Below are 26,492 nucleotides of genomic sequence, written 5' to 3'. Positions count from 1 at the left end.
ACAAGTTACTGGATGTTTATCATTACGGTAAGGTACAGATAGAATACAAATCTCAAAGGGGCGGGGCCTGTCCACACACACACGCAAATATCATAAACACCCCTGTTAGCTGCAAAAATGTCCCCATGTCAACATGTAAACAATACACTCACCTGAGCACAGGTGTTAGCTCACCTTTGCACTAATAGTTTGCATGATTGAATGAATGAAAGATTTCACACTAGTTGGTTTTAAGGCATAGGTATGCGTGTGTGAACACTGTTTTGTGTACATGTTGACATGTGGAAATTTTTGCAGCTAGCAGGTATGTTGATAACATTTCAGTGTGAGTGTGGACAGGCTCCGCCCTTTTTGTACTACATTTTAACCTTACCGTAATGATAAACAACCAGTAAATCTGTCTGCTCTATGCTGCTTCATGGTCTTACCCCCCCTCTCACTATCACCACCCCCCTCTCTCTAACATCCCTCTCTTCTTCCCTTCTTTCCTTTTCCGTCCGGTCCAACACCAGAAATTTTCAAACATGGTTGAAATGAATAAAGTTTGGCCTCAATTACAAAAGGGGTTTATTCAGACATACCTCTGGTTTGTCAGAAGATTCATAACCCCTCTTGTTAAAGTAAAATATGTCCAACACAAGAGGCCCTCAGCTCTCATCTGCCTGCCTAGCTGTTGGACAGGACAAGTAAAAAAAAAAGAAGAAAAAAATAATAACATATAAACAATACAGATAATGTTCACACACGCATACTTATACCTTCAAACCAACTAGTGTGAAATATTTCATGCAATCACACAAACTATTAGTGCAAAGGTGAGCTAACGCCTGTGTTTAAGTGAGAGTTTATGTTCTTTTAAAATGGATGGTGGAATGTGAAAAAAAGGAAGAAGAGTGACTAGCCATCCCCACACCAAGACCCCCGCCGCAGCAGCAGCGGTAGCCAGAACCCCCCAGTGCCACCCGGCAGCAGGTAGAGAACAACCGCCCCCTGGGCGATCACATCCGCCACCCAGGCCAGGGTCAGCAGGACCGCTGCGAGGCCCCCAGAGCAAGAGAGCAGGGAGGCATGGGGGGACAGAGAGCACCCCCCCTGCCACGCCAGGAGGGCCCAACGCTGGGCCCCGCCCGAGAGGGGTGCCCACAGCCCCAGACCAGCACCTCATCACCACCCAGGAGTTCTGGGCATCCCCCCCGCCCGGACCCAGGACCCCCCAAGGGAGACCCGCTCCGCGCTCCAGGCAGCCACCAACCACGGTTGGTCCAGAAAGGAGAAAGGCAGGGGCCAGCCGCCCCCGCCCAGGAGGGGGGCACCGCGGGGAGAAGGGGGCCCACGAGGGTGTTGTAGACATGGCCCGACCAGGCTCGGCCACAGTTGGAAATTTGGCGAGGTCCAGCAACCGGGGGCAAAGACCAGAACCTACCCCAAAGGGACACAGACACCCCCGGCTCCGGTGTGAAGTGATCCCTGGCTTCTAGCCTTGCCAGAAAGCTCAGGGATCCCTCTCCCTACGTGGAGACAGGGCCGCTGGGCCCAGGAAACCAGCACCCAGGGGACACGGCCGCCGTTGCCAAGGCACAAAACGGAAAAAAAAGAATAAAATACATTTAAAATACGGTATGACATCACAGCTTTTTATTGGCTCTTTTTATTTTAAGCGATGACATCATGACTAATCCATGTCTCACAAAAACGACATCATAACGTGTCATAATCTGTCGTCACAGCCTTGTTTTGTTGTTATGATGAAATATGACATCACTGATGACATCAAACACATCACGCAACATGTCATTTGACTCCATCATATTTTTTCATATATATCACCCCCGACTCTTGAAACTGCAATCTCACAGACAGCAGTTAAAGCACTAGATCCGCAATCAGAGGAGCATTTGCTGGTCAAGTTTTTAAAGCCTTTATTTTAGAACAGTTTTTAAGAACTTCCATGATGAGTTTCTTTAGAAGAACTGCGGTGAACATGGACTTTCTTCAGGAGGGCCAACTAGATTGTTTGCACCAAGAAAATGACAGTTTACGTCACAGGATTGAAACTCTTCGTGGCACTTTGGGTAACAGCAAAAAGGTGGAGGAAATGCACAAAGACGTCGACAAACGGAAGAAAGCGGCCTCTAAACTGAACAAAAGTTTGAAAAAAGAACTTGACAAACTAAGTAGGCAGCTTCGGATTCAGATCGATTTGGAAAACAAATGTAAACGTTACCAGGACAAGATAGAAACGCTCAACCGCATGAATGAAATGTATCAAAGACAAACAACAAGCGTCATAGAACAACTGTCGGACAAGAAAACCCTGGAAAACAAACTGAAGGGGCTGAAAGCCAAGGAAGCGCTTTTGAGAAACAATAAACTCCAAATTGAGAAAGACTTGAGGTGCGCTGACCCTTCACAATACAACGCTTTCAAAAAGATCAAAGAAAAAGAAGTTTTAGTCCAACAGTTAGAAGAGGAAACAGAAACTCTTGAACAAAAGCTCAGAGAAATGCAGGTTTCTGTCCAGGAAAAGGAAAACTTGACCAAACATTTGCAAGCCTTACAGAACAAAGAGACCTCTCTGCAAAATGCTGGTTCCAAGCTAACATCTAAGATCAACAGGCTGAAGAAAGAAAAGAAAAAGTACGACTTGATGATACAGGAACTGGAGGCGGAACAAAGGATTCTTGAAGAGAAGAGGAGACAAATTCAGGAGCTGGAGGAAGATCATGAGGAGATAAAAGAGACTACGAAAGCTTATAAGCTTAAGGTTAGCCAAATGAAAGAAAGAAATGTGGCTCTTTCCGAGGAACTCCATCAAACCCAAACTGCTGTTAAAAGCAAAGAAAATGCTGAAGCAGAATTGTTGGCGTTACGGAACGAAAAAAGTCTTCTCAAGAACGACAAACTCAGGCTCCAGCAGGAGATTCAAAAATTGAAGATGGAGAACGGTGTCCAGATGCACAGCATGAGTGTTGAGAGGGACGCTTTGGAGCTAAAAATCCAGAAAGAAAAAGAGGCCATCCAACACACACAACAGGAAGTCTGCGCTCTGCAACGGGACCTTCAGGTGAAGCAGGATGCTCTTCAGCACAAAGAAGAACTGGAGGAAGAACTGTCCGAACTGAAGGCGCAGAGAAAAGATGCTCAGAACTCAAGTTTCAAGCTGAGGTGTGAATTACAAAAGCTTCAAAATACTGGTGGCGACTGCAAATTACTGAAGCACGAACTTAAGGTGGAAAAGACGATTCTTTACTTCAAAAGGCAGAAATTGAAAACTTTCAAAAGAGAATATGAAGATGTTACCACAGATGTGGAGAAGGAGAAACGAGACATTGACACACTCAGGACTGAAAACCAGGCTCTGCTGGGAGAAATCCAAGCTTTAGAAAGAGTTGTGAAAAGGAAGGCCGAGGCAGAAGCAGAGCTGGGTGGTTTGAGGAACGAAAGCTCTCGTCTTAAAAACAGCGTACAAAGACTGAAAGTAGAGATTCAAATGAAAAAGACTGAGCTTCAACGTCATTCTAACCTCATTTGGGAAGGAACTGTCAGCTCGTCGGATCCACAAGCTCTGTTAGGGGCAGTTCGAGAAGAACAGCGTGCTGTCGAGCTTTTAAAAAGGGAAGCCACATACCTGAAGACTCAACTGCATGAATTGGAACTATCTTCAACATTCCAAGGAGGTTTGAGAGGAGAACTGAGGGGCCTGTTGGCTCAGAAAAAGTCAGCAGAGGAAAATAATTCCAGGCTGAAAAAGAAAATCCGACAACTCCAAGAGGAACACAAAGAGGTGATCGAAATACGAGGAGAAGTTGTGGCACAAAGCAAGGCTCTGGATGCTTTGAATGCAGAAGAAAAGGAGTTGGAGGAAGCTTATAACAGCATCAAGGCTGATATCGTGGCTCTTGGATACGGCAAAGGTCAACTAAAACTTGAAAAAGAGGTCCTGTCGGGGCAAATCCAGGAGAAAAAGAAGGTTTTGCAAAAGAAGGGCGAGGTAGAAGCTGAGCTGTGTGCTCTGAAGGAAGTTAGCAGTTCTCTCAAAGACGGCATAGAACTGATCAAACAGGAGATTGAAAGAGAAAAGGCTGAATTTGAGCGGATCAGTGAGTCTAAGGAGCTTCCTGACACACTGATCTCAACTTTGACGAAGAAAGTTTGGGAAGAAAAGTTTGCCGTTGAAAATTTAGAACAGGAAGCTGACGTTCTCAAGCGCAAGCTCCAAGACCTGAAAGTTTCTGTTCAGCAAAAACAAGGCGTAGAAAATGAGCTGCGTCAGGTTTCTGCACAGAAACGGTCGGCGCAAGACAATATTTCAGAGATGGAGCGTGAAATCACCAATCTTCAGAGCACGCTCCATCAATACGATAAGATCAATGCTGAAGTTCTGTCAGAAAGCAAGACTCTACATGCTTTGCATCAGCGACAAAGGGAGTTGGAAAAAGAACAGGAGAGCATCCAGGCTGAGATCTCAGCTCTTCAAGTCAACAACAGCAAACTGGCTGCTGAAAATCAGACCCTGTCAGAGAAACTCCAACAACAACAACAACTTGGGAAAAAGAAGACAGAGGCAGAGGAAGAGCTGCGTGCTCTGGGGAGAGTTACCGCTAGTCTCAAAGACAGCATAGGAACCTTGAAGTTTGTTTGTATTTGCGCTTTGTTTACTGACTTTAGTGACGAATGTCAACTTGTTGCTGATCTACGATCGCCAAACTCTTCTGAATCTACGTCCCCCCTTCAGAAACCCGTTTCAAAATCCGCTTCAACTTAAATTCCCCGGGCAAGAATCGCGCTGTCCCCCGCTTTTCTCAAGCATACCAGCTCACCTGTATCGTGCTCCGCTTCCGCGATGGCGGCGCAGGCGGCGAGGGAGACGTAGCGGTTTACTGGTGAAACTGAAAGCTGTACGTTGTACGGACCCGGTCGCTCCCTGTTTGGTTTCTCTGGTCGGCGTGGACGTGGAGCTGCGGGGCCGTCGACCCACCTTGCCGTACCTCCGCAAGCGGGGGAGAGGCCTCCACAACCTGCGGCAGCTTCCTCGCGCTCTGCCAATGAAGGGCACTCCAATCCCGGCTAGGATGGCGCTCGTGAACGCTAGATCGCTAGCCAACAAAACCTTCATCCTAAAGGATTTCTTCGTCACCCATCGACTGGATTTCCTTTATGTAACTGAAACTTGGATCTCTGGAGACGACAGTAGCGCTTTCACTGAACTTTTACCACCGGATTGCTCATATTTAAGCGCTCCTAGATCGTCAGGTCGAGGAGGGGGTGTGGCCACCGTCTACAGGACCAGCTACAACTGTAAACAGGTGACTTTAACAAAGACCTACTCTAGTTTTGAGGCAAGCGTCTTTAAACTAGACCCTGCTCTCTCAATGTTTTGTGCTGTTATATACAGGCCGCCAAAATACAACAAGGACTTCATTGATGATTTCGCTGTGTTCTTGGCTGGAATAATGCCAAAATATGACAGAATTTTGATAGTTGGGGATTTTAATATTCATGTCTGCTGTCCTGATAAAGCACCGGCCAGAGACTTTTTGAATCTTATCAACTCTTTTAATCTTGTTCAACTTGTGTCTGCCCCTACGCAAGAACATGGTCACACACTTGACTTAATTCTAACCCATGGCTTAACAACTTTCGACCTTGAAATCTGTGATGCTTTGTTTTCTGACCACATGCCTGTTTTGTTTAATGTACAGCTGCCATGTCACACAGTTAAATTTCCAGCCCCTTTTTTATGCAGTCGCACTATTAACTCCCATACGGCCGCACAATTCTCTGCAGCTTTTAACTCTACCATCATTTTACCAGAACATCAGAGCTGCAATTCAGATGTTGAGAACATGTCATCCTGCTTGTATTCAACCTGTCAAACTGTTTTAGACAGTGTAGCTCCACTAAAAACAAGGCTCTCCAGGTTGAGGTCTGAGCCCTGGTTAGATGAGACCACTCGTGCCGTCAGGCGAGAGTGCAGGAGAGCCGAGCGGAAATGGAAGAAAGACCGGCTGCAAGTTTCCTTCCAGTTGTTGAGAGGCAGCTGGCGATCTTATCAAAAGACCATGAAGGCTGCTAAAACTAAACATTTTTCAGACATCATTGCAAGCAACCAGCACAATCCTCGGGTTTTATTTAAAACCATTAACTCTGTTTTAAATGTTCCACAACCGGTCTCTCTTGAGAACTCAACTGAGGTTTGTGAGATGTTTATGACCTTTTTTATTGATAAAATCAAGAACATTAGGACCCTCATTAGCCCCCCCTCTTTCAGTCACTCCGTCTCCACCTCATGTTCTACTGTTCTCCACCGGTTTGAGCATGTCAGTCTGTCTTACTTGGAAAAATTAATTAGTCAGATGAAGCCATCAGGATCTCCCAATGATCCAGTTCCACCTCGTCTTTTTAAAGAAGTGTTTCCCACTCTGGCTCCCTATGTTCTCGATTTAATTAACGGCAGTTTAATTCATGGGAGTGTGCCTTCGTGCTTCAAACATGCAGTAGTAACACCACTTATTAAAAAGCCTGGCCTGGACTCCTCCATTTTGTCAAACTTTAGACCAATTTCTAAGCTCCCCTTCCTTTCGAAGGTTTTGGAGAAAATTGTGTACTGCCAGTTAACAACGTTTTTAGAGGAGAACAGCATCCTTGAGGTGTTTCAGTCAGGATTTAAACCCCGTCATAGTACCGAGTCTGCGCTATTGAGGGTTTCAAATGACATTTTTCTAGCAACGGATGCCGGTCACCATGTTGTTTTGGTTCTGCTCGATCTGGCAGCTGCATTCGACACAGTTGACCACCAAATCCTTTTGTCTCGCCTGGAAAGCTGGGTGGGTCTTCGAGGTAGTGCTTTAGAATGGTTCAGATCTTATTTAAATGAGAGGAGCTTCTGTGTCCGTCTTGGACGTGCAGAATCCCGTAGAGCAACTTTCACATGTGGTGTACCTCAGGGCTCTGTTCTGGGGCCTCTTCTTTTTTCATTGTACCTGCTTCCACTTGGGTCTATTCTCCGCAAACACGGGATTTCATTCCACCTCTATGCTGACGACAGTCAGATTTACATACCGTTAAAACAGGAAGAAGCATATTCTGCTCACCAGTTACTAGAATGTCTTGATGACATTAAGACATGGATGTCATGTAACTTCCTGCACTTAAACCAGGAAAAAACAGAGGTTCTGCTATTTGGTCCAAGTGATGTCTCTAAGGCACATGTCGACTTAGGCGTTTTAAATGATCACCTGAAACAGACAGCAACAAGTCTAGGTGTGAAACTGGATAGCAATTTAACTTTTAATGCTCATATAAACTTAGTGGTGAAATCCAGTTTTTTTCACCTGAGACAACTGGCCAAGGTTAAACCTCTCCTCTCCCGCCATGACTTTGAGATTTTAATCCATGCTTTTATTTCAACACGTTTGGACTACTGTAATGCTCTCTATGTTGGGCTTTCCCAGAAATTACTTGCTCGTTTGCAGTTAGTCCAAAATGCAGCTGCCCGTCTTCTAACTGGTACACGGAAACAAGAACATATCACTCCCATTTTAGCATCTCTTCACTGGCTCCCAGTTCGCTTACGCATTGATTTTAAAATTCTCCTATTTGTTTTTAAATGTCTCCATGGACTCGCCCCAAAATATTTGTCTGACCTGATTCAGGTGTACAATCCCCCCCGCTCCCTTAGGTCAACAAATCAGACACAGCTGGTCGTCTCGAAGACCAGGAGAAAACTGAGAGGTGACCGAGCCTTCTCAGTCTTCGGACCAAAAATCTGGAACGAATTGCCCCTGTACCTCAGACAGATAAACTCACTCAGTATTTTTAAATCTGCTCTTAAAACATATTTTTTCACTTTGGCTTTTAACTGAGTTGGGATCCGGACCTATTTTATGTGTTTTATGCTTTATATTTTTATGTGCTTTTATTAATTTTTGTATTGTTCAGCACTTTGGTGAACCTTGTTCTGTTTAAAGTGCTTTATAAATAAAGTTGAGTTGAGTTGAGTTGAGTTGAAGCAGCAGATTAAAAGTGAGACGGCTAAGTTTGGAGGCGTCTTCCAAGACGGTGCGCATGAAGCCATGCCTGACCCATCAGACGTCTTCAAGGATTTCTCCAGGAGAATTGCCGACCAGAAGATTGTCGTTGAGAATTTAAAACTGGAAGCCGACAATCTCAACAGCAAATCCCAAGAAATGCAAGAACTTAACAAGCAAATACCATTATTGGAGAAACAGCTTTTGGACCTTGATCGACGAAAACAGTTATTGCAGGAAAATGTTTCCACGACGGCGCGAAAAATCTTAAAATTTCAGGAGAAAAAAAAGAGCTACATCAGCATGAATGAAGAAGTTGTGGCAAAGAACAATGAACTTAAGAAACTGTACAGAGAACAAAAGAGGGTGGAAAAAGAATATGAGGCAGCAAAGACTGAAATTAATGCTGTTCGAGCCAGCACTAGCAAACTGAGGGAGGACAATTACATTCTAACCAAAAAACGTGAGTCCTCACAAAAACGTGTGCAGAAAATGAAAAAAAAACAGCCAAACCAGGGGGCTTCAAATGTAAAAGAGCCGGTTTTGAAGAAAAGTGTTTCACCAAGTAAACATTTGAAAGAAAACCCTCCACCGAAAACCCCCAAATTGAAAAGTCCTGATCCTGTCTTAGAAAGCTCATCTGATGACGATTTAACCCTCGATGACATTTCAGAGCTTCCTTTTGACACTCCTTCCCTCAGTGACTTCTGAATTCAGCAAACTGATATAAAAGACATTTTTTTAGATTTATAGATCAGTTATATAGTTGTTAGAAGACTCAGACTCTTTGTTTTAGTTAACTTATGGGCTGTTTTTTTATTTTCACTTTCACTTTTATTGTATGTTTTTACTGTGTATTTGTCATTAGCTTAAACTAGAAGTAGGTCTTTTACATCTCTATTTTTGTTTTTATGGTAATATTCTGTTTTACTTTAGGAAAATAAATTAAATCAGTAAATTCAAATTAGTGAACCATAATGTACTTTGTTTAATAGGTATCAGTATTATTTAGATGTAGGAATATCTGGGATTAATGTTTTAAATGTTTAGATTTGACGGGGGTGGGGGTGGGATGGGCATCTGCGGGAATCGGATCTCCTTGTGACCGGGCCCCAGCACTGAGACATGAACACCATGACAAAGGGTAATGGACCAGCACAGGAGGAAGGCAGAGACAAGACTTAAATACAGACAGGGCAGACAAGACACAGGTGAAAACGATCAGGGCAGATGGGGACCAAAGGAAGTAAAACTCAAGAAACAAGACATGACAGGGAACCTTTCAAAATAAAACAGGAAACAGAACCAAACAAGACAGAACAAGAACCAAGACGAAAAACAAGACACAACAAACTCAAAACATGACACAAAAGACATGATTATTAAGTATTTCTACTTAATATTTACTATTCCATTGCAATGGCACAAATGGAATTTAAATGGAGTAGATGTAACTCAAATACTGTGTAAACTACATAGAAAATATATGTAAAAAATGGAAGAAATTGAGTTGATCTACCTGAAACCATTCACAGGAGATAACTTGTAAAATGACTGCCAAGAAAATCTATTTTACACTCTAAAAAGTAATACTGCACATTACTTAATTAACTCAGTGAAACGTTGGTTGTTTCTACAGCGGAAAAGCACATTTTGAACATAGTGAATCCTCGATCAAATTTCTTTAACTCATTGACACAACATTCAGGCACACATGAACCTGGAGGACAAGGTTCGGCCGGTACTTGTTAAGCCCGTTGAGTTGGCGACTGAAAAAGTCATGGCGGCCTGAAAGTTTTAAGCTTTACACGGGTGCTCCCACCTGGTATTGGAATTGATTTCGACTCTAGTCCCAAACTGGCTCCAAAAAATGTCAAACAACATATTGAAATTGTACAAAATATTCCTAGTGGTATAACCTGTAAAATATGTCTATTAGTAACATTAAGTGGCTGCCGACATGTCAATTCAATTCAATTCAATTTTATTAATACGACACTATGTATTGACCTCAGTTCGCCAAAGTGCTGTGGAGCATTAAGCAGGAGAAATTTCAGACTAACTAATAAAACAAAACAAAAATCCATTTTGTACAAATGAATATAAAACATAAAAACAGTTCAGTAAAAAGCAATAACTACAATTATAAAAGCTATTAAAACAAAGATTGTAAAATAGAATATTAAGTACTGCTTGTCTGGGGCGGGGGGTGCTGTCCGGGGATGGGGTCACAGGCAGGGCCCCTGGTGGGGTGGAGGAGCGTTGTATCATTTTGTTCTTCTTTCAAAAAAATGTTGTTTTTTTTTAATTCCTTTTTTTCCAAAAACTGATTAGAACCTTTTAGGTTTGGAGTTGCTGGACCCAAAAAGGCAGACAGGGACTTAGTTTGATTTAAGGGGTTGGGCGTTGGATCTTTGGCGTTGGTCTTGGTTCTTTGGGGTTTTGTTCTTTGGGGTGGATTGAGAGTTTCTTGTGGCTTTTGTTCAGGAGGCTTGGGTTCTGGAGGCTTTGGTTCTGGTGGCTTGGGTGTGGACGTTGGCATTGGCTTTGGCTTGGATCGATGAGTCCTTCATTAGAGTAGACGAACCGACAAATGCTGGAGGGCGAGATGGACTAAAATAGGTTCACTAATTGGATGCTAAACAGGTGTGTGAGACCGGATCCTCAAGCAGGTGTGCGGGGTTGACCCCGACGCCTGACAGAACCATGATTCAGTGAAATTACAAAACCTTTTTTCATCAGGCTGTTTTTCTGTTTCATGTCGAACTTTTCAGCATAGTGTTGGTCTGCTATGCTATAACTAAATACAAATTATATATATCATTACATAAAAATATAAATAAAAAACATAAAATGCATTAAAAGTAATATAACAGTAATAATGAATAATAATAATTAATAAAAAAAACAAGTATTTAATAAATAAACATACAAACAAACATATAACTCTGCCAGAGTGTATCTTTTGGATCACTCTGCCAGTCCCAAGCCTGGAAAAAAGAGGAGGGTGTGTTTCTTGTTTTTCTATTCCATGTCACATCTAAGCATCTGTTTCCCTTCTGCCATCTCTGTGCCTGCCAATTAAATAGATGATGAAGACCTCCTGTGACGGTCCCTTTAAAGCAGGGGTCTCAAACTCAGTTGACCTTGGGGCCACTGAAGGCAGGGTCTACCACGCAAACTGTTAGTGCAAAGGTGAGCTAACACCTGTGTTTAAGAGAGAGTTTATGTTCTTCTGAAATGAATGGTGGAATGTGAAAAAAAGGAAGGGGGAGTGACCAGCCATCTGCAAACCAAGACCCCCGCCGCAGCAGCCGCGGCAGCCCCCAGCGCCACCCAGCAGCAGGTAGAGAACAACCGCCCCCCGGGCGATCACATCTGCGACCCAGGCCAGGGTCAGCAGGACCGCCGCGAGGCCCCCAGACAGGGAGGACAGAGGACAGAGAGTGCCGCCCCAGCCCAACCAGAAGAGCAGCCCCCCCCGACGCGCCAGGAGGGCCCAACGCTCTGGGCATCCCCCCGCCCCAACCCCAGGTACGACCAGGACCCCCCAAGGGAGACCCGCTCCGCACTCCAGGCAGCCACCCACCCGGCCCACCCTTGGTCTAGGAAGGAGAAAGGCAGGGGCCAGCCGCCCCTGCCCAGGAGGGGGCACCCCGGGGAGAAAGGGGCCCACGAGGGTGTTGTAGACCAGGCTCGGCCACAGTTGGAAATTTGGCGAGGTCCGGCACCCGGGGGCAAAGACCAGAACCCACCCCACAGGGACACAGACACCCCGCTCAGGTGTGAAGTGATCCCTGGCTTCTGGCCTTGCCAGAATCGTAAATGGTAAATGGCGTATACTTGTATAGCGCCTTTCTTCCTACAAGGACAAAGCGCTTTACAGTCACAGACCCATTCACCCAGTCACACACACATTCACTCACACATTCACACAGGCGCCCGCCTACCACCAGAGGCAAGGTGGGGTTCAGTGTCTTGCCCAAGGACACTTCGACACATGGGCGTGCAAAGCGGGAATCGAACCTGCAAAATTACGATCATGAGTCGACCGCCCTACCGCTGCACCACAGCCGCCCCAGAAAGCTCAGGGATCCCTCTCCCTGCGTGGAGAGAGGCCCGCCGGGCCCAGGAAACCAGCACCCAGGGGACACGGCCCAGTACCCCCTACCAGGGATGGGGTAGGGCAGTGGTCCCCAACCCCCGGGCTGTGGACGGACCGGTACCGGTCCATGGGTCATTTGGTACCGGGTCGCACAGAAAGAATAAATAACTTGCATTTCTTCTGTTTTATTTATTTCAGAATCTGAAAGATGTTTTATTTTGAAAAATTGCCAGATTCTCTGGTACAATGGTCTATTCAGGGCTGCTCATTACGTCCATCACGATCGACAGGTCGATCTTCGAAGACATGATGGTAGGATCGCAGGCCAGCAAAGATAGATAAAAAAAGTACTTCTTTTTTTTTTTTTTAACTTGTCCTGTCCAACAGCTGGGCAGACAGATGAGAGCTGAGGGCCTCTTGTGTTGGACATATTTTACTTTAACAATAGGGGTTATTAATCTTCTGACAAATCAAAGGTATGTCTGAATAAACCCCTTTTGTAATTGAGGCCAAACTTTATTAATTTCAATCATGTCTGAAAATCTTGGGTGTTGGACCGGATGGAAAAGGAAAGAAGGGAAGAAAAAGGAGGGATGTTAGAGAGAGAGGGGGGTAGGAGGGTGATAATAGGAGGGGAGGGGGGATAAGACCATGAAGCAGCATAAAGCAACAAGTTTACTGGTTGTTTATCGTTACGGTAAGGTTCAAATGTAGTACAAAAAGGGCGGGGCCTTCCACACACACACTAAAATGTTATCAACACACCTGTTAGCTGCAAAAATGTCCACATGTCGACATGCACACAAAACAGATAGTGTTCACACGCATACTTATGCCTTAAAACCAACTAGTGTGAAATATTTCATTAAACCATGCAAACTGTTAGTGCAAAGGTGAGCTAACACCTGTGCTCAGGTGGGTGTTTATGTTCTTCTAAAAATGGATGGTGGAACGTGAAAAGGAGGGAGAGTGCCCAGCCAAAAAAAGGGGTCCACAAGGGGTGTTGTAAATATGGCCCGACCAGGCTCGGCCACAGTTGGAATTTTTTTTTTTTTTTTTTTAACTTGTCCTGTCCAACAGCTAGGCAGACAGATGAGAGCTGAGGGCCTCTTGGGTTGGACATATTTTACTTTAACAAGAGGGGTTATTAATCTTCAGACAAACCAAAGGTATGTCTGAATAAACCCCTTTTGTAATTGAGGCCAAACTTTATTAATTTCAATCATGTTTGAAAATCTTTGGTGTTGGACCGGACGGAAAAGGAAAGAGGGGAAGAAGAGGGAGGGACGTTAGAGAGAGGGGGGGTAGGAGGGTGATAATAGGAGGGGAAGGGGGGTAAGACCATAAAGCGGCATAAGGCAACAAGTTTACTGGATGTTTATCATTATGGTAAGGTTCAAATGTAGTACAAAAAGGGCGGGGCCTGTCCACACACACACTCAAATGTTATAAACACACCTGTTAGTTGCAAAAATATCCACCTGTCGACATGTACACAAAACAGATAGTGTTCACACGCATACTTATGCCTTAAAACCAACTAGTGTGAAATATTTCAGTCATTCAATCATGCAAACTGTTAGTGCAAAGGTGAGCTAACACCTGTTCTCAGGTGAGTGTTTATGTTCTTCTAAAATGGATGGTGGAACGTGAAAAGAAGGAGGGAGAATGCCCAGCCACCCCCACCCCAACACCCCCACCGCAGCAGCAGCGGCAGCCGGAATCCCCCCAACACCACCCGGGAACTGGCAGGGAACAACCGCCGCCCGGGCGACCAAGCCCGCCACCCAGGCCAGGGCCAGCAGGACCGCCGCAAGGCCCCCAGAGCCAGAGAGCAGGGAGGCGCAGAGGGAAAGAGAGCGAGAGAGTGGGCAACCCTGTCTGGTTCCTCTTCCAAGAAAAAACCTGTTGGAAGTCTGTTTATTAGTTCTAACTGATGCATTGGGGTTGTGATATAGTATTTGGATCCAATTGATGAATGATTCTCCAAACCCAAACTTATGGAGGGCAGCAATAAGGAACTTCCAATTTACTCTATCAAAGGCTTTTTCAGCATCCAGTGATAATATAGTCATTTCCTGGTTTTTAATGGTGGCAAAGTCTATTACAGGGGTCACCAACCTTTTTGAGACCGAGGGCTATTTCATTCGCAGTAAGTGGTATGAAGGGCGCCACTAAAAACCTCCTAGCCCCCCCCCCCCCCCCCCCCCCCCCCCCCAAAAAAAAAAAAACAAAAAACAAAACACAATTTGAGGACTTCCTTTTGTGTGCCCTATTTTTATTTGCTCATTTTACACACAAAAACATGCATGAATTTTTTAGACTCGTTTTACAGGGGGGTCAAAGTCAGTTGCAGAGGGGGCCTAAATCCAAAACAGACTTTAAGTTGCAGCCACACAAGATAAATATTTATTGAACACACTAAAGCTAAACTTTTAAACCTTTAAAAACGTTAACTTAATTTTAACTTTTTAAACATAAATGTGAATAAAAACAGACAGGAATATTAATCCAGAATAATAAATATATTCTGTCAAATTATGCAAATATGAACAAACAAAGCCAGGATATAATAATAATTAGAAATAATAAATCAAATTATTCCGTTTTCTTTGCTCTTTTGTCATTTTCTTAGAGCTCAACTCCTGACATCATTTTTTAGCAATAAGTTCATTTCTGCTTGGTGTGTGATGATCTGTGTGTGCCTCTGGTCCTGTGTGTGTGTTTTTGGTCCTGTGTGTGTCTTTGTGAAATGTATCAGAGGGATTTGATTATTTAAAAAACCTGTTATTGTGAAAATCATGTTTAGGTCTCATAAAACATTAAAAACTAAATCATAGAGCTCATCACTGGGATTACTCCAAAAATATTTGGCATTTTTCTAATTTTGTGCAACACCAACATTAAAAATCCTCCAAAATCCTCAATACTTTCATAAACAAATTATTTATTGTTTATTCATGGTCTGAAAAAATGCAGCTGTTTTCCAGCCTGCATTACCTGCTGTCTTTATTTATAAGTAACTATCACCAACTAAACAACCGTAAAAATAAATTTATATGGAAAATACAGACAATTATTGAAAATGTCCGCAATAATTAGTAAAGAATGACATTATTAAAATGAGCTGAGTCATAAGCTACCCCATGATCCAGGTGTAGCGCAATGGTCTCCATGCGACGTTTCACCTCGCAAGCTGCGCCCACTACCCCTCCCCTTCTCCTCCTCACACACACACACGCGCCTTTTTCTCAAAGGCGGGAACGCTGATTCGTAAGTTTCAGGCCGTTCCATACTCTGCCATATATTTCACAATAGCAGAACTAAAGTGCATCAATTACCAATAGCAAGCACTGTATCACTACCCTCTAATATCCAGGCCGGTACCGTTGCGCTCAAGTCTTGATTCACTATCTTCTTACTTAGAAGCAGCTCCACTGGACATGTCTGAATCAGCTACCTGTGCCTCATGCAAAGCACAACCCCCGTTTGTCAAAAATGACACTCACATAAGTTAGCGGACAATCATATCTGTCTGTTTATTTTGAACACCCCCACCACCAGCCAAACAGCATTAACCTCAATTCTGCTCACAGCTCCCTCACTTATGGTGAGCAATTTAACACACCAAGATTCCCCACTTCCCATGAGTCAAGCTGAAGGCGGGGCTAACCCCCAGATCACCACAATATATTGATTTGCTATATGAGCAGTACTATTTTTGGAGCATTCCCGTTAAATTATATTTAGCCTTCCAATCATTTTTTTACATTCTCGCTTTAACTGGGACAGTGATCTTTGTGTCTTTTGTGGAAATGATCTAGAAACGGTGAAATGGTTGTCTTTCCTTTCGAATGTTTGCATGTAAAAAAGTTTTGGTCTTCTTTTCATAATTGGCTTAAAGCCAAAGATATCATCATTAACCCTTTAAATTGGAATATAATTAAAATTTGATTACAATTAATTGACAAAAATCTGGACTTTCTGATTAATGTACTGATTGTAATTTCAAAGCATTTTATTCATACTTATAAATTCTTAAAGGTAAAACCTCACATTAATGGATGTCTCAACCTAATCTCTAAATCTTTACATTACATGAATCACAAGAACGCCCAGATATTGTGTAATTTATTTGATCTATATAAACTTTTGTAATAGACCCTTACTTTATTATTTTTTAAGTTATATTTGGTTTTTTTTGTCTACCTTTATCTCAGAATTGATATTGTTGTCATTGATAGACATCCCGTGGTTGTTTGTTTTTGAATATTTGCTTCAATTAAAAAAAAAAAAAAAAATTGGGGTGCATTCCCTGCGGGCGCCACAAGGGGTGCTCGGGGGCGCACTGGCGCCCGCGGGCACAGGGTTGGTGACCCCTGGTCTATTATGTTAACGAGTCTGCGGACATTGTCATCCGAGTGTCTGGCTTTGATGAATCCAGTTTGATCAAAGTCAATTATGTGAGGAGTGACTTTTTCTATTCTCTGTGCTAGTGCTTTGCAGATAATTTTTACATCTGCATTAATTAAAGAAATGGGGCGATAGCTTGAAGGACTCGTGGGGTCTTTGTCTGGTTTTAGAAGAAGGATAATGTTGGCGGAGTTCATGTTAGGTTGTAGAGATTGGCTTTCATTGATAAATTTTACCGTTTTATAAAATGTTGGTGCCAGCTGTTCCCAGAATTCCTTATAAAACTCTGCAGGAAAGCCGTCAGGCCCTGGTGCTTTACCATTAGGCATAAGTAACAGAGCTTCATGAAGCTCAGACAACGAGAGCGGAGAGTCTAAATTTGTGATTTGATCTTCGTTTAACCTGGGCAGGTTTACATTGTTGAGAAATGAGTTGATGCTTTGTTCTGATGGATTGATCTGTGGAGTGTATAAGTTTTGATAAAAGTCTTTAAACGCATTATTAATTTTTACCGGGTCATGGGTGACATTCCCTGTTTGGTCCATAATAGAAGTGATTGTTGATTTTTCTTTATTAATTTTAAGCTGATTAGCTAGAAATTTGCCAGATTTATTTGAGTTTTCATATCTTTCCAGTCGAAGCCTTTGTATCTGGAATTGTGTTTGTTTATTGATGATGTCATTTAACTGCAGCTTTAAATTTTTCAGGCCGCCCAGTATGTGTTCCTGTGCAGAAGCAGCATAGGGAGTCTCCAGGGTTTTGATTTTATTTTCTAGTTCTAATAAATCTGCTTTCTCTTTGCGTTTTTTATGCATTGAATAAGAGATGATTTTCCCTCTCATGACTGCTTTTGCTGCTTCCCAAAGAATACTTGGTGATATTTCAGAAGTATTGTTGAATTCTAAGAAGGTTGCCCACTCTTTTTTAAAGAATTCAATAAATTCCTGGTCTTTTAACAGAGATGTATTAAACCTCCAGATTGAACCCAAGGGTCTGGGTACTTCCCTTGAAATAGTAACAGAAACTGGTGCATGGTCACTGATAATAATTGGATGAATGTTGGAACTTTTAATTTCTTTCAAAAGAGAGTTACTGACTAATAAATAATCTAAACGAGAGTGTGAATGGTGAACTGGAGAAAAAAAGGTGAACCCCTTAGCGTTTGGATGACATGAGCGCCAAGCGTCGCAGAGAACCAGATCATTCATGTACTGCTGTAGGATACATGCAGAGCGCCATGTACGCTGGTTTGCTGCCGTGCTGAGTCTGTCAAGTTCAGGGTCCAAAACCAGGTTGAAGTCTCCTCCTATAATGATTGTGGAGTCAGAGTGAGCTGAGAGTGAGGTGAAGAATCTGTGAAAGAAGGAAGAGTCGTCAACATTCGGGCCGTAGATACTGGCTATACAAAAGTCCTTGTTCTGAATGGATATATTAATGATTACAAATCTGCCTTCTGGGTCAGTAACTGTATCCTTATGAGTAAATGTAACATTTTTATTAATCAAAACTGCAACCCCTCTTTGTTTGGAGTTGAAACTGGCAGAATACATAACTGGATACTGGGAACAGCACAGGAGATGACCAGCTGATAAAGATAAATGGGTTTCCTGCAGTAAAGCTATATCTGCTTTAAGACCATCCAGGTGATTTAACACTTTCAATCTCTTTGGCCCAGAACCAAGTCCACGCACATTCCAGCTAACGATGTTAAGACTGTTCATAGCTGTTCTAACCGGGAGAGTGCAAGGCTAAATAGTGCGTGTGCCCGTCCGTGTGCGCGTGCCCGCTGTGCGTACCTGCTACACTGACAAGCGCTATGCGTTGTGGGTGAACGTGTCTTGGCTGTGAGTTGCATGTTGCGTGCGTCCTGTGTGAGCCTAAGTGAGGTTTTTGTAGTTTATCAACGTGTGTGTGCGGGATCGCGTGTGCATGCTCTTAAGCACGCTAGTATGCGCGCGCGCCCGTTCCGTGCATAAATAAATACTCACCGTGGTTGCGTTGACTTTACCTGATTCACATATGAGGACATGGGAAGGGGGGGGGGACAAGAGAAAAGAGATAGAAAAGATAAAGAACAAAAAACAAAAACAACGAAACAACAACAGAAACATGAATGTGAGAGAAAGAAAAGACAGTTTTCCTGAGAGGTGTGGATTATTGATGATCCGATTATTTCCTAGTTAAATAAGTTTGCGGGTTTCTTCTGGGCGGCGCAGATGTCAGTGGGCCTCTGAAAGCCTTCAGCACAGCCAGGGTGTTACCTCTGGGTCCCGGAACAGCTTGCCGTTCACAAAAAGTTTATCAACGGCAACCACCGCACGGGCTCCAGCAGACAGGTGCTTCCTCCTCAGCGGGAAGAGGATTTTCCGCCGGCGGAGGATCTCGCCTGGAAACTGATCATTCACGCTGTAATGTGTGCCTTTCAGCTCTCGTCCTCTGCTTTTTACTAGCTCCTTTTGTTTATAATGTTCAAATTTAGCAACAATAGGACGGGGACGCTGATTGTCCGGCCTTTTTCCTCCGAGCCGGTGAACCCTGTGGAAGGAGATCTTCTGGACTTCTTCCTTGGGGAGCTTCAGGTGGACCTCTATGAAGGACTTAACAATGTTCTCCGGGTCTTCTCCTGCATCTTCTGGAATCCCTGCGATCGCTACATTGTCCCTCATGCTCCTCGCCTGAAGATCCAGGAGGGTTTCTTTGATGGATCGGTTTTCCTCAGAAAGACGGGCGGTGTCGTTGCTCAGGGTCTTCACGGTCTCTCTGAAGGCCTGGTTCTCCGCTGCGAGCTCCTGCACCTGCTGTTGGCTGAACTCCAGAGACTCTCGCAGACCTTGGAATTCCTTATGGAGGATTTCCAGCAGATTTAAACAGCAATCAAGGCTGGAGAGCTTTTTATCAATTGAATCCAGGATATCACTCATGTTGCTGCCTGGGGAGGAGGCAGCCCCCGGGGAGTCTTCGGGGCGGCCTCGTTTGGTGGACGGAGTGGCGTTGTTGGATTTCCTCATGTGGCAGGTATTGAAACACTCGTCGATGTAATTCTCCAGGTCCTCCAGGTCATCCAGGCTGGCAAATGCTTGACAAACTTTTTCAGATTTTTATTTTTTAACTTTCTGGATTATTTAAATATGGCGGTGTAATGAAATAAATCAAAAATGTTTGTTCACAACTTACGCGCCGCCAAGTAAACTCACCACACTCCTCTCGTCGGCTCTCGCGATACTACAGCATCACGTGTTCCCAAGATCTCCACAGTTGGAAATTTGGCGGGGCCCAGCGCTCAGGGGCAAGGACCAGGACCCACCCCCCAGGGACACGAACACACCCGGCTCAGGTGTAATGTAAACGCCTCCACCGCGCGGAGAGAGAACCGCCGGGCCCAGGAAGCCGGCACACAGGGGACACGGCCGCCGTTGCCAAGGGGCCCGCACCCCCCACCAGGGAAGGGGTAGGGGACAGATGGTCCTAGGTCCCACCTTCCTTGCAAAATGTGTGTGCGTGTATGTGTTTGAGAGGGTGTGTGTGTGCATGTGTGTGTGTTTATGTTGGAATGTATATATTGAGGGGGGAGGGGTGTGTGTACTAAGGGGGGTGCAGTTAAAATTGGCGGGTAGGCACTAAGGGGACATCTCCTGATTACTCACAGTGTTGTCCCCTCACCCTCCCCACCAAGGGGCCCTGAATATCTAAGGTGCGGTTAAAATTGGCGGGTAGGGTGCTTGGAGGACATCTGCTGCTTGCTGGCAGTGATGTCCAAGCACCCCCCCTACCAAGGACCCTACATGTCTAAGGTGCAAATAAAACCGAAAGGGGGGGCCCACTCCATACGGCAACCATAGGAGGGGGGCCACTGCCAAAAAGCCCTTCCCCCCCAAGGCAAATCTCAGGCTAAACCCCCCAACCCCTCACCCTAATATGGGGTTATATGAGGAAGGGGATGAGTTCGGGACAGCTGGTAGACTGTCCCCCAGACAGAGAGAGAGGAGCCAGAAAGCGTCCCCCCCCCCCCCCGGAGCAAGCCCAGGCCCCCACCCCCAAACGAAGAAGAGCTCTGGTCAGGCCTCGACGGGACCGAGGCAGCCAACCGGCCGGGGCAACCGCCGATGGCCTCAGCGGAGACCCCGACCCGTCAACCCCCCCCGCCCCGTACCAATAGTGGGCCCCCCCAGAACGCCCCCCCACAGGACAGGGCCGACAAGCCCCCACCCCACCCCAGACCCCGCAGCCAAAGCGGATGACACCCAGAGCGACCGGTGGCCCCGAGAGGGTTGTCCCGTCCCGTCCCAGAGCCAGGGAAGGGCCGATCCCAGCCCCAGGTGCAGATGGGCAGCCCATCCAGCGCCCCCCCCCCCCCCCCCCCCCCCCGAGCAGGGCCCCCCGCCAACCCCCCCCAGCACAGGCAAAGGGACCACCCCCCCACCACGCACCCCCACACCCAAGCCCAAAAAAAGAACTTCTAAACAATCCACCAGCCAATCAAATTCTTCACCGAGAAGTACGGGACTTGTTTGACATGCAGAACGGCCAATCGGACATCTTCTAATACGGGGGTCGGGAACCTATGGCTAGCGAGCCATATATGGCTCTTTTGATGGTCACATGTGGCTCGAAAACAAATCTTTAATTATACTTTTTTTTTTCATTACTTCAGTCCTTCTCGGAGGGAGCCGGTTTAGCTCGTGCTGGTTTGTGGCGCCTTCCGTCCGTGAAACCAGGGTTCAAATCCGGGCTGCTCCCTGTTCCCTTCTCTACCTCTGTGCCGGTCCCAAGCCCAGTTGCTTTGAAAAGGTTGCGTCAGGAAGGGCATCCGGCGTGAAACATTGCCAAATTTACCATGCAACTTGTTTGCTGTGGCGACCCCTGATGGGAAAAGCCGAAAGAAAAAGAAGTCCATTCCTTCTCGGGCGCGATGCGATGCCAGAGGCGCGCAGTAGTAGCGGTGCTTGGAGAGAAAACTATCAGTTTACAATTTTCTATTATTTCACAGAGTTTGTACCACCCGCAAACCTGTGAATTGCCGTGCCTAAAGGCCTGTTCACACCGGGACGAATTTCGCCGGCGATTTTCGCCGACGTTTAACGCCTCGTGACTAAACAAAGGGCACCAATGAGAGTGTGCACACCGACGCGAAAAAACGCCAGGCGTTAAAGCGTCAAAAAAAAAAAACGCCTCGGGTTCGTTTTTTTTTTTCGACGCGTCGCGTCGAAATCTACTCGACCAATGAGAACGGCGCTTTTACTCACGTGTCTGGAGCTTCTGAAGTTACAGTAAAACACAACTTGGGGGCGCTCAAACACAAAACTGCCTTGCTGAGCACACATACCAGCGAAGAAGATAGACGCCAAGTAGCGTCTACACTGCCGCGAAGAAATATTGACGGACATTCTAAAATATCCCCGAACCAAGCACCAGTTGGAGCTACTGGTGCTTGAAATATTCATGTTTTCTTTGTATTATTCTGACAAGCGTGTAAATACTTGCTCTCTTCTTCTGAGTGAAAAGCGACTTTAAGAAGCGTAAAGTTGCGCAGCGCCACCTTGTGTTCAGGAGTATTTCTGTTTACATTAAGCGCCATCTAATGTCAGGGAATGAAATTGCATGTTCACTCCACTCATCGTCAGCGAAAATCGCCTGGGTGTGAACACAAAAAACGTGGCGAAAAACGCTGGCGAATAACGCCTGGCGAATATTCGTCCCGGTGTGTACGGGCCTTTAAACTGCGCGCTCCCATCTCTGAGGAAGAGCGCGCAGTTGCGGAGACGGGATCTGTGAGGAAGAAAGCAGGGGGTGGGGGTGGGGGGGACAGGCAGCAGGTGAATCGCGTAGGGATTGTAAAACGTAAAACCCACTGCCCGTCACTCACTGCAGTGTGTGAGTGTGTGTTTGTCTCCACATCTGCATGTGATCAGTCTTTGTCACATCTAAAGAACATTCAGACCCAAGATCACGTTTAAAGTCTCAACGCCTGTATGAAGCAGAAACTCACCTCGTACTTTTTTTGTACTTTTTTTGCACCATGAGAGTGTGGGAAAGGGAGAGGATGATGAGACCTGTGGGATGTCAACTGTTAAGCGTGTCAAAATAAAAGCACAGGGTTCGTCTTGTCACGTATTTGATCCTCCATCATCCAAGTATTGCTACATAATCATCCGCCTATATTTGAAAGACCGGTCCGCGAAAGTTTGTGTGACGTCATACCGGTCCGTGGCATGAAAAAGGTTTGGGACCACTGGGGTAGGACACAGATGGTCCAAGGTCCCACCTTCCTTGCGGAATGAGTGTGTGTGTGTTTGTGAGGGTGTGTGTGCATGTGTGTTTATGTTGGAATGTATATTTTGAAGGGGAAAGGGTGTGTGCACTAAGGGGGTGCAGTTAGAATGGCGGGTAGGGCACTGAGGGGACACCTGATTACTCACAGTGATGTCCCATCACCCTCCCCACCAAGGGGGCCTAAATGTCTAAGGTGCGGTTAAAATTGGTGGGTAGGGCACTAAGATCATACACATGATGGCGCCGCGGATGGCTGCCTCGGTGCTGTGCTCTCTCGCACTTATTACTTTTTTCCCTTTTAGCGTTGCTCTCCGCTCTCCCACTGCGGTTACATTCAGCAGAGAAGAGCTGTTGCACATCGGGGAGTCCAGTGCCAGACTTTTTAATCCTGTTTTCACTCACACGGATAGTTTTTTGGAGATCCTGATCGGAGGCGCAGCAGCCCTGTGTGGACTTAGGAAACGGCGTCAACGTGGTAAGCGGGCAGGCGCGCTGGTCAAACGAAGGCAGCGTGGTTTACGCACCGCTCTACCAGCCATACACCTAGGAAACGTCCGCTCTCTGGCCAACAAAGTGGATGAACTGCTGCTTCTCCTTAACAAAAACTCAGATTTTCGCTGCTCCTCCGCCCTGTGCTTTACTGAAACCTGGCTCAGTGAACACATCCCAGACAGCGCACTTCATCTGCCGGGCTTCCAGCTGCACCGTGCGGACCGCAACTGACCTCAACACCGCGCTGTCAGGGAAATCAAAGGGAGGCGGAACGGGCTTCTATATAAACGAAGGTTGGTGCACAGATGTCACTGTGCTAAAGAAGACATGCAGCCCGCACTTGGAGACTTTTTTCATAAACTGTAGACCATTCTACTCTCCGCGGGAGTTTTCCTCGTTCGTGATGGTCGGTGTTTACATTCCACCACAGGCGTGCGTAACGGAGGCGTTACAGCAACTCGCTGACCAGATCACAGAGGTTGAAAGAAACCACCCTGACTCTCTGGTGATTACACTCGGGGATTTCAACAGAGCAAACCTCAAGGCTGAAATACCCAAATACAAACAGCACGTGACTTGCCCCACCAGAGGCTTGAACATTTTGGACCACTGCTACACAACAATAACGGACGCATATCACTCTGTTTCCCGCGCTGCCTGGGCTTAGCTGATTTCAGCTTTTACCTATAGGTAAAAGCTGAAATCAGCTAAGCCCATAGTGAAGACTGTGAAGAGATGGTCAGATGAGTCAAAGTTGTAACTGCAAGCCTGCTTTGACTGCACTGATTGGAGCGTCTTCGAGGCTGCTGCCTCAGACCTAGATGAACTCACTGACACTGTCACACCATACATCAGTTTTTGTGAGGACATGTGTGTGCAGACTAAAGGCCCGTACACACCGGGACGAATATTCGCCAGGCGTTATTCGCCAGCGTTTTTCGCCACGTTTTTTGTGTTCACACCCAGGCGATTTTCGCTGACGATGAGTGGAGTGAACATGCAATTTCATTCCCTGACATTAGATGGCGCTTAATGTAAAACAGAAATACTCCTGTACACAAGGTGGCGCTGCGCAACTTTACGCTTCTTAAAGTCGCTTTTCACTCAGAAGAAGAGAGCAAGTATTTACACGCTTGTCAGAATCAAACAAAGAAAACGTGAATATTTCAAGCATCAGTAGCTCCAACTGGTGCTTGGTTCGGGGATATTTTAGAATGTCCGTCATTATTGCTTCGCGGCTGTGTAGACGCTACTTGGCGTCTATCTTCTTCGCTGGTATGTGTGCTCAGCAAGGCAGTTTTGTGTTTGAGCGCCCCCAAGTTGTGTTTTACTGTAACTTCAGAAGCTCCAGACACGTGAGCAAAAGCGCCATTCTCATTGGTCGAGTAGATTTCGACGCGACGCGTCGAAAAAAAAAAACGAACCCGAGGCGTTTTTTTTTTTTTGACGCTTTAACGCGTGGCGTTTTTTCGCGTCGGTGTGCACACTCTCGTTGGTGCCCTTTGTTTAGTCACGAGGCGTTAAACGTCGGCGAAAATCGCCGGCGAAATTCGTCCCGGTGTGAACAGGCCTTAAAACCTTCTGCACATTCAACAACAACAAACCATGGTTCACTGCTAAACTGAGGCAGCCACGTCAGGACAAAGAAGAGGCCTACAGGAGTGGAGATCGGGACCGGTATAAGCAGGCTAGAAACAAGCTAACAAAGGAGATCAAGGCGGCAAAGAGGTCCTTCACTGCAAAGCTAACGGACCAGTTTTTGGCCAACGACTCTTCTGCAGTTTGGAAAGGCCTGCAGACCATCACCAACTACAGGAGACCATCCCCCTGCCCCTCAGACAGTTACCACCTGGCTGAGGAGCTTAACGACTTCTACTCAAGGTTTGAAAGAACATCCTCTTCCCCCTCAGCCACCATTTCCATCACACAGGATTTACCTGCAATCCCAACCTCCCCCACACCTGCCTCCTCATCCGCACTGAAGATCTGTGAACGAGATGTGCGTCAACAGTTCCAGAAGCAGAAGATCAGGAAGGCTCCAGGACCCGATGGAGTCTCTCCCTCCTGCCTGAAAGTCTGTGCTGACCAGCTAGCTCCCATCTTCACCAGGATCTTCAGTGGCTCCCTGGAGATGTGTGTGGTACCTGCTTGTCTCAAACTCTCCACCATCATTCCAGTCCCCAAGAATAATAATAATAATAATAATACATTTTATTTATAAGGCGCCTTTCTGGGCACTCAAGGTCGCTGCACAGCCTGTATACAGTATAAAAAACAATAAACACTAAAACAACAACAACAATTTAAATAAATACACAACTAAATAAAAAATATATAAAAACGTGAAAAGGTTAATGTTAAAGTGAATAGGCCATTTGAAAAAGATGAGTTTTAAGCTTTGATTTGAAGTGTGGGAGTGTGTCAGTGTTGCGGAGGTCCGGGGGGGGAGTGAGTTCCAAAGCTGGGGAGCAGAGCAACTGAATGCCCGGCCCCCATGGTGACGAGACGGGCAGAAGGGACAGAAAACTGGATAGAAGAAGAGGAGCGGAGGGAGCGAGCAGGTATGGAGACATGAAGGAGGTCAGAGAGATATGGAGGTGCAAGGTTGTGAAAGGCTTTGAATGTGTAGAGCAAGATTTTGTATTGAATGCGGAATGGGATGGGGAGCCAGTGAAGCTGTTGAAGAATAGGTGTGATATGGTTGATGGAGGGAGTGCGTGTGATGATACGAGCAGCTGAATTCTGAACCATTTGAAGTTTATGGAGGGTTTTTTGTGGGAGACCAAATAGAAGAGAGTTACAATAGTCCAGGCGGGAAGTAACAAGACTATGTACCAGTACAGCAGTGGACTGAGTAGTGAGGGAGGGACGTAGACGTTGGATGTTGCGTAGATGGAAGTAGGCTGATCTGGTGACGCTGTTTATGTGAGAAGTGAAAGAGAGACTACTGTCGAGGATGACACCCAAACTCTTTACCTGAGGGGAGGGAGATGGTGGAGCCGTCAATGGAAAGAGAGAAATGGTTGGTCTTGCTCAGGGTGGATTTGGTGCCTATCAGAAGAAGTTCAGTTTTATTGCTATTGAGTTTTAAAAAGTTTGAGGTGAACCATGATTTGACTTCATTGATGCAGTCAACCAGCGCTAATGGACGCAGTGTGGAGTTGGGTTGGCTGGAAAGATAG

At 45.7% G+C, this 26,492-nt stretch overlaps 1 protein-coding gene across 1 annotated transcript; it reads left to right on the top strand.

Annotated features, from left to right (window-relative positions):
* LOC111947405 (uncharacterized) lies at nt 1-26,492 on the top strand. Its single transcript, XM_078945427.1, has 4 exons — nt 1-4,632; nt 4,808-5,306; nt 24,950-25,450; nt 26,442-26,492. Exons 1-4 carry the CDS (start codon nt 1,949-1,951, stop codon nt 26,490-26,492), a joined length of 3,735 nt encoding a protein of 1,244 aa, XP_078801553.1. The 5' UTR covers nt 1-1,948.

This window comes from Oryzias latipes, chromosome 4 (genome assembly GCF_053564925.1).
Source record: "Oryzias latipes strain Hd-rR chromosome 4, Olatipes_Hd-rR_3.1".
NCBI lineage: Eukaryota > Metazoa > Chordata > Actinopteri > Beloniformes > Adrianichthyidae > Oryzias > Oryzias latipes.
This window is presented reverse-complemented; position numbering and strand designations above follow the sequence as displayed.

What these genes read in the sequence shown, in the direction of transcription:
- LOC111947405 (XM_078945427.1), top strand. Translation starts at nt 1,949, where the DNA reads ATGATGAGTTTCTTTAGAAGAACTGCGGTGAACATGGACTTTCTTCAG. An exon ending in GACAGCATAGGAACCTTGAA is followed by an intron (nt 4,633 to 4,807) that starts GTTTGTTTGTAT and finishes GCTTTTCTCAAG; the next exon opens with CATACCAGCTCACCTGTATC. An exon ending in CCAGCTACAACTGTAAACAG is followed by an intron (nt 5,307 to 24,949) that starts GTGACTTTAACA and finishes CAGCCACGTCAG; the next exon opens with GACAAAGAAGAGGCCTACAG.